This window comes from Equus caballus, chromosome 20 (genome assembly GCF_041296265.1).
Source record: "Equus caballus isolate H_3958 breed thoroughbred chromosome 20, TB-T2T, whole genome shotgun sequence".
Classification (NCBI taxonomy): Eukaryota; Metazoa; Chordata; class Mammalia; order Perissodactyla; family Equidae; genus Equus; species Equus caballus.
Genome location: NC_091703.1, coordinates 45,396,447 through 45,404,522, shown reverse-complemented (window position 1 = coordinate 45,404,522; position 8,076 = coordinate 45,396,447). Strand labels below are relative to the sequence as shown.

At 48.9% G+C, this 8,076-nt stretch overlaps 1 protein-coding gene across 2 annotated transcripts; it reads right to left on the bottom strand.

Moving 5' to 3' along the window:
* Positions 1 to 2,276: 2,276 nt before the first annotated feature.
* Positions 2,277 to 8,076, bottom strand: RPL7L1 (ribosomal protein L7 like 1). 2 transcript variants are annotated; one of them, XM_005603928.4, is made up of 7 exons: positions 7,724 to 8,076; positions 6,991 to 7,099; positions 5,941 to 6,104; positions 4,757 to 4,894; positions 3,919 to 4,028; positions 3,515 to 3,729; positions 2,277 to 3,099 (listed from the first exon to the last, which is right to left on the bottom strand). In XM_005603928.4, the coding sequence occupies exons 1-6, from the start codon at positions 7,762 to 7,764 to the stop codon at positions 3,521 to 3,523; spliced, it is 771 nt and encodes a 256-aa protein (XP_005603985.1). In that variant the 5' UTR covers positions 7,765 to 8,076; the 3' UTR covers positions 2,277 to 3,099; positions 3,515 to 3,520. The 2 variants fall into 2 exon arrangements, with proteins under 2 accessions (XP_005603985.1, XP_005603986.1); XM_005603929.4 differs by having other exon boundaries at positions 5,941 to 6,101; positions 7,724 to 8,063.

Below are 8,076 nucleotides of genomic sequence, written 5' to 3'. Positions count from 1 at the left end.
CAGCAGGGCCGGGAGCTCCCGGGCCTGGAGAGGCGCCACATCGCGGCGACCCTTGGCGAGCCCTCGGCGTCTCTGCTCCCGCGGAGGCCCAAGCCCTGGGAAGCGGCGGGCAAGACCGAGGCCCCCGCGCCCCCGCCCTAGACCCGGGGCTACAGCTCCCGCGGACCCTTGGGTACGCATGGAGGACCCTCCTGGAGGGGCCAGGCGGAGGCAGCGACCGCTCCGTCCTAAATGGCACGCAGTGGGTTCCTGAAGCTCGAGGTCCTTTGCAGCCGAGATCTGGAGGACGTGACTGTGGCATGAACTCGGACCCTGGATACTGGCCACTCTGTTATTCATCTTTTGTGCGTTCGCCCTGAACTGTCTCAACTGGACTTAGGCCTCCTGGGAGCATCATCGGGGTTGGTTTGTAGCCATATTTCTGGACCATGATCTTCATTAAAAATGTTTAAAAAATCCCGTTTCAATCCTTTCATGTAATTGAAACAAACCTCATACTTCCTTGACTATCTGCTATGCAGGTATGTTTTCACTTTAAAGATGCTACACACTAACCGGGTCTGAACCACTGGGAACAGCTTCTTAGCAATGTAGAGAACGTCAGTATTTATCTGTCTCCCGATTCACCTTATTCTGGGGGTTATGGAAGTGAATACAGGATCCATTTTAGACAGCCATTCTCCAGATCAGCAGTTAATAAAAGGTTTGATGATAAAACTTGGCCCAGAATGACTTCAAGGATACAGTAAATGAAGAAAAGCCCAAGCATTAAAAAAAAAAAAAAAAACAGCCAACAACAAAAACCTTAGAAGCCATGGCTGTGGGAAGCAGCTGGGTCAGGCAAGGGGCTGGAGGCTCAGAGCCGAGGAAGAGCTCCTCCAACCACCTTCTGAAGTCGGTCTCTTTCAACAGGCCATGTGGCTCTGCCCCACTGCTTCCTGAAACTAGGTAGTCTCCCCTACACCTGGAAGATATCAGGTACATGCCCTGTCACCAACAACCCACATTAGCATACACGAATCTACATATAATGCAAGAGGAGCTTTTCCCAGATAGAAAAAGTATAGTCCCACGACTTGTTCAGGAAATGTTCTATCATGGTACACTATGCAGAAGTGCATAATTTTTATACCCTATTTATTTACATAGAATTCTACGTTAAAAACTATTATTTTGATTACTCCTTTACCAACCATGTGAAGCAGAAAGGCTAGTGTGTATTAGCCCCATTTTACAGGCAAGAGTGGAAATACTCCCATATTTTGTATGAGACACATCTGCGATATAAACCCTGGGCTTCCACACTCAAAACTGTTCTTTTCCCATTACTTTTTTATTTTGGGGGAAGATTAGCCCTGAGCTAACATCTGTCACCAATCCTCCTCTTTTTGCTGAGGAAGACTGGCCCTGAGCTAACACCTGTGCCCATCTTCCTCTACTTTATATGTGGGACGCCTGCCACAGCATGGCTTGCCAAGCGGTGCCATGTCTGCACCAGGATCCGAACTGGCAAACCCCGGGCCGCCAAAGTGGAAGGTGCGAATTTAAGTGCTGCACCACCGGGCTGGCACCCCCGTTACTTTTTGATACATCATTTTAAAGTAATCTGCTTTCACAATGCTTTACAGTGTAAATATTCATCTATAACATCTATCTCTGGGAGGTTAACTCTTGAGGCAACCAACCTAATTAATTAGTCACAACCTGTCACATTTTAAGGTATTATTACACCTCTGACTTAATCTCACAGCTATGTTTGAGGGCCCCAGGAGCCAAAACTTCAGCAAAGCTGATCTCAAGGGACCAGGGGGCTCAATGGTTAATTCAGGCGTGTTTACAAGTCTTACCCTGGGCCTGGTGCGCCCTCATCCAACTCCTCAGAAGGCAAGTTGAGGCGACTGAGTGACAGGAGCAGAGGGAAGGCTCATTTAGGAGTGGACACTGATGACAAATACAGCAGAATGAGACCCCCTTTTCAGGTCAACCGTCCCCAGGAGCCCTAGCGTTGGTCTACTATGTCATTATCAGCAGGATAGAGGGTAACGCTTCTGGAGTCTAGAATATGCGAGGAAAGGGTCTAACTAAACTGCCTGCCCGGGGTCTAAAAGACCAAATAGTGCTAATTTCATCTAGGCCAAACCAAGGAAATGGTCCACTCTTTTCTGATTTGGGTTTTAAGAAGAGGACTGATCATGAGGGAAACCAAAAAATTCCATCCTGAAGCCCAGTGGAAATATACGGTGAGCAGCCCCCCAAGTTACAGATGGCACACGAGCTCGGCAAACGACGACTGTATTCTTAACAGGAAACGCCCAATTGGCATGAAGGACAAACGCTATTTGGGTAAGCTTTGGTCTTCCGCAGTACATGGAAGCAGAGGAGACTAGCAAGGTCACAGCCTGGCTGAGCAACGCTGACAGCGCACGCCTTCCTCACATGAGGTGCAGGGCTCCCTGCGAAGGGTCTACAAACGCCCTCCAACTTCCAAGCAAAAATGGGAGTTGACGTATGTTCTCCTGGGAAAGGGTCCTTTCCCTTCTCACAGATGAGAAGAGGTTAAAATCCTGAGCTAGAGAAAAGGACCAAACCAGAAGGAAACTACCAGACACACTTAGAGCCAGCCAAGTCTGCGAGCTCGCAAAGGCATCACTGGAAAGTTAGAACATGGACTCGCAGCTGAGACAACTGAGCAGTGTTTTTGTGCTCTTCCAACTGTATTTCAAGTTCTTTCCAAAACAAGGCCCTAGGAACCCCCAAGTTCAATATGCCCCTGGACTTGGTCCACTGCTGTCTGATATTCATTCACCAACATTAAGCCCCCGGAAAGAAGATGTGACAAAGCAGGACTCCCTCCTCCACGGCGTGAGTCGTTTGCTGATTTCAGAGGTGCCAGTGGCGGCCAACTGGAAACACACAGGAACTTTTCCTTGGAACCGGACTCTGAGGAGAAGCGCCTGCCAGGACCATCGCCATCCTCTCCCTGACCCTTCCTCTCCAGTTGCTGAAGATATAGCAGGAAATAATCTTCTTTGAAGATACTGGGTAACAATTCCAAGAAACAAAAACACACGCTTCCAACGCATTGTGCTTTCAGATATTCTGAGGAAGAAGAACAAACTTCATTAATAAAAACTTACTGCAACTTGGCACCTAAGAGTAAAAACAGTAATAAAAAGCAATTTCAAACAGCTGAGATTCCCCAAAAGATATGGTTTAGATCTTCGAATCCCTTCTGAAATTAGTTCTTAATATTATTCTCTCCCCACTTCCAGCTAAATGACCATAGCAATGCAGAAGGGGTGTTTTTTGTTACTGAACACTCTCTAGCCTGTAACTCTTGGGATATACACAGCCCTGTGACCTAACCAGGCATTCCCTGCTCCAAGCAGGTCTCCATCCATTAGACTTTAAATACCAGTGTCCTCTCTCCCCACAATGCCAGGGTTACTCTCAAATACTGGCAAATGCAAAAAGAATTTCTAAGTGGCAAGGAATCAAGTCAGCCCAGCCTCACCTGGGTTTAGTTCAGCTGCCGGATGAGCTGATTGATGCGTTCACCTCGGTAGCCAGGGGAGCCCACCTCCTTGAGGAAGCCCACTCTATTCTTGGTAGCATGACGGGCCACTGAGAGCTGGAAAGGGCGCAAGAACCCTGAGATCATCTGGAAATGCTTCCCCGGGAAGGCAATTTCATGAATGAGGTCTTCCAAGCAAATGACACCAAACTTCCCTGAGAAACATAAGGTACAGGTTCCTTTATTCGACATTTACCCAGCATATACTGCAAGGCTCCTGTATGCCAGAGCTGGGTACTGTGCCAGGTTCTTGGGACCCCAAAAAGAATATGAGCTGGACCCCACATCAAGACCACCAGATCCCTGCTTTCTGCCCCAACTGACCCCTAACGTGCACCACTTACCCAGGTGCTCCTCAATCACTGTGTTGTCCGTCAGAGGGATGGTTTTATTCTTGACCCTGGCTTGTCCACGTTTCAAGATGAGTTCCCGGACAGACTTCAGATTTGGAAATCTATGTGAGGCAGAGTAAAGTACAGCCTTAGCCAGCTCCTGGCACACTCCACTGCAAGCGCCACTCAGGCCTGTGGTCTGGCTGAGGACACATTCTCCCAACCACCCCCTCTGCGCACCAGGAAGCGTCCTGCACTCACAGTGCAGCTGGGAGGCTTGGGGATACGCAAGCGAAGAAGGGGGTGAAAAACCAGAGTGGCCCTGACTATGTCATCAGAAATGAAAACTTACAGATATAAATGTTCACCAGGCAAAAAATTTTATTTCCCCAGAAAAATAAAACAAGTCCTGGCTTACAGTCTAGGACTCTGGCCTCAGGTCACCCTCTACTCAAGACGGTGCAAGAGTTTGACATTAAATGCAAGCCTTTGTTGGGTTTTGATGTTTGAAGGAACACTACTCTTACACAAGCGCTGCCCCAGCTCTGCCTCAAGACTCGGAGAATTTCTCTCTCCTCCACCCATCTTACTCAGCCCCAGCCTACAAAGGAGCAAGCCCTGCCAGGGTACTGCTCACGGTGCATCAGCAGCACTGCCCCTCCTGCTCTACCTGCCCCATGTTCCAAGGCTCTTAGGGCTGGCAGCTGATTTCTGGTGACTGTGGTCACAGCAAAACGTTCCATCAACACAACAACATGAGCACTGGACGACAGGATGCTGTGCACCCTGCTGTTCCCAACACGTTCAAATACAATCTAAGGTGAAGACAGACACAAAAAACTGTACTCACCCCCAGGTCACGTAAGGTTCCACTGTGCGCAGCATTTTCATGGTGTGAGGGGTCACTCTGACAAAGACACCACTGAAAATCTTCTTCAGGCGAAGCTTTGCAATGGTACTCTGCACCAGTAAACTCACCCCATTAATCCTGAAACACAGGAAGTCAGGTTCTGTTCAGTTTATGTCAGCCCAGCAAGCACCTACGAAACGCCTGCCACTACTAGGCACCCACAGAGCAGACGCAGATCGCGCCTCACAGAGCTCAGCCGAGCAGGAAGCAGCTATGCAAAGGGATCATTTCCACACAACGTGGAGCAACGCCTGAGGTGCTACAGCAACAGAGATGGTCCCTGGATCTGTGGTGTGCGCGCCTGCGTGGGAGGTGGGGCGATACGTGTCAAGCTAAGGAAACTGGACTTGCTTCCGTGGGAGGTTAAAGCTACGGAGGATCCTAAGTAAAGGAGACGTGATCAGATTTCTTTTTGACAATCACTGAGGAAAGCATGTATGACCGATCTGAGAGGGTGACACCAGAGGCAGGGAAACTCAGTCAGAAAGCTAATGTGGTACTCCAGGAAAGAGATTAGGGGCAGTGGTAGGAGGGCTCATAAATACTCAAAACCCCACAGGCTTCTGGTTTGGGTGACTGGGTAGGAGAAACAAGAAAGGGCAAAATTGTACGTGTAGGTAGGAACAGGTAAGGAAAGTGCCCCTAAATGTGGGAAACACTTTATGCACGCTCCCCAGCACCAAATATGCTCCATCCACCCACTCGCCCTTTGTTCGGCTCCTAGAAAGACGCCTTGACTCCCTCACGTCAAGACTCTTTGCATCTATGCCTGGAAAGCTGTCCCCCAACACTAGTTAATTCCTATCACATTTGCAGGTCTCAGCTTCAAGGGCCTGCTTTACAAAGTGTCCCCACCAGGGTGCACACCCCTCTGCTACCCGTCTCCTCAGTCCCTCACATCCAGCACTTGACCCTCATAGCACTTGGTGCGTTTTCATGTCTATTTACCTAAAGTAAGTTTCCTTAACCTTCAAGACAAGAACTATGTTGTGCTCAACCCTGAATTCCCAGCACGACTTGCCTTAGTAGCTGAAGGCCTCCTGTCTTCTCATCTCCCTAGAGACTGGGTCTAAAGCCGAACCAACAATGTGCCCCAGCCTCACAGAACGTCACGAGTTCCTCACCTCTGGATGCGTACAACAAACGCTAAGGAATGTTCATCTGGCACTTCCAAGGCATGAGGTTTCACTTCTAGTCGCCTGAGGCGCACCCTGTCACGTTTTTGCCGCCAGGAATCATGCAGGAACCATTCCAGTCGCTTAAATTTGAGCTCTTTCCCCTTCTTCTGCTACAGAGAAGGCAGACCATCATCACCATTTTGTGCCTCTATTCATCTTTACTTCCACGACAGGGATTCACAAATCACTACTGACAGAGCTTCCTTCCCCGCGTTCTGCAAAGGGGAGCAAGTACCTCTATTCTTAGACAAGGAAAAGTGAGATACCCAAGTAAAGGGGGACTGGGAAAACCTGGGAACTACCGGGCAAAGTCCCTGTTAAATAAACAAGCAAAAATGAGTTCACACGCTGTCAACCAATGTTTCCCAACAAGTCTTTATGGAACCTAGCATTGTATTGGGCATCATAAAGCACAAATCAGGCAGGAGCTTGTTTTGTTTTCTGCCTCCAAAATACTTTCACAACTTTTTTTTTACAAATTATGTACTTTTCTCCAAAAACATTTTAGCAAGCAGTAAAAATTGGCACATTTAAAAAAATATGTATGTGTTCTTCTAGGTTCACAAGTATGTCTGCTCTCTCAAATTACTTGGTATGAACCTGAAAGAACCACCACCATTTCACTTTTTCCTTAACCAACTTTACTGCAGAATTTTGCCTGCAAAAAGTGTCTGATAAAGATGTGCTAAATGTGGGGCTGGCCCTGTGGTCAAGTGGTTAGGTTCGCGCGTTCTGCTTCAGCCGCCCAGGGTTTCAGCTGGTTGGGAACCTGGGTGTGGACATGGCACCGCTCATCAGGCCATGCTGAGGCGGCGTCACACATGCCACAGCTACAAGGACCCACAACCAAAAAAAACCCAATATATATATACACACAACTATGTACAGGGGGTGGGGGGGGATTTGGGGAAAAAAAGCAAGTCCAGTTCAACATGTGCTGGATAAAACTCACCGAATTCCAATTCGAACCCCTTCCTCCCGGTTCCCCACCATTACCTTCCTCTTTTCCAGAAGCGCCTGCTTTGCCTGGGTGGCTTTGAGGGCCTGATAAGCCTTCCTCTTTTTCAGGAGATTTTCTGGAACCAAAGGGATCTTTTTTCTTTGCCTGATACAGAAAATTGAGATCAGCGATAAGATTTAGGAAACAAATCTTCAATGAATTTCCAAACCATTTCCTGGGCTTCGGGAAACACTACTGTCTTCAAATTCCTAAGGACTGAGACTCCCCTGAAACCTGTGGTTTCTGACTCTAGTCCTCAAAATGGACCCGTACCATTCACTCGTCGCCAAAGCCTTAAAAAGTGCTCAACCTCCCGGCATCTGGTTCTCGTATACGTCAGCAGCTACTGTGCTACAGCCTTTTATAAACACTAGCACACCAGCAGCGATATGATTCTACTAAAATCCTGCGGGGATGCAGCGGGTGCAGACCCACCTGCGGGCGGAATATTAAGTCAGGCTGGGAGAACCCAAATCTGGCACTCTCCAGGATAAGAGTCAACCCTCGCCCCTCGACGTAACCCGAACTTGATGGCGGCCCCCTCCACCCGCCCACCCGTCCCCTCAACCCTCCGGCTCCCCACCCCACCCTCTGTCATCTGAAGCCTTTTCTATCCTCTGCCTCCAGTTCACAAGTACCCTTATTTTCTGCCACCGAGGAACGAGCACCGTGGATGGGACTGGATGCTCAAGACCCCACTTCCAAAGATTCAAAGCCCCAAACACTCACTCTTCCTCCGCCATCTTTCCGCTGCTGCGGCTACCGCTCATGCGCAGCTCCACCCCGTGGGGCCGAGAGGAACCGCTCTATGTTTATTTGACCATAGAGATGTCTAATCTAGCTCACGGCCGGCGGACGCAGACAGCCCGCAGCCTCTTAGCAGCAGTGAACCGCTGAGGTTTTGTTAACCCTGATCCCTACAAAAGCTGCACAGAGCTTTCCTCGCACTGCTTCCAAGCATTTCAGAACCTGTATCATCTTCAAAATCCAGCCCTTTTCACTTAAGCTATAGTCTCAAAATACTGGTGGCTAGACTATAAACAAGGAACTGCTTCCCACAACGCACTGCGACTTCCGGCGTT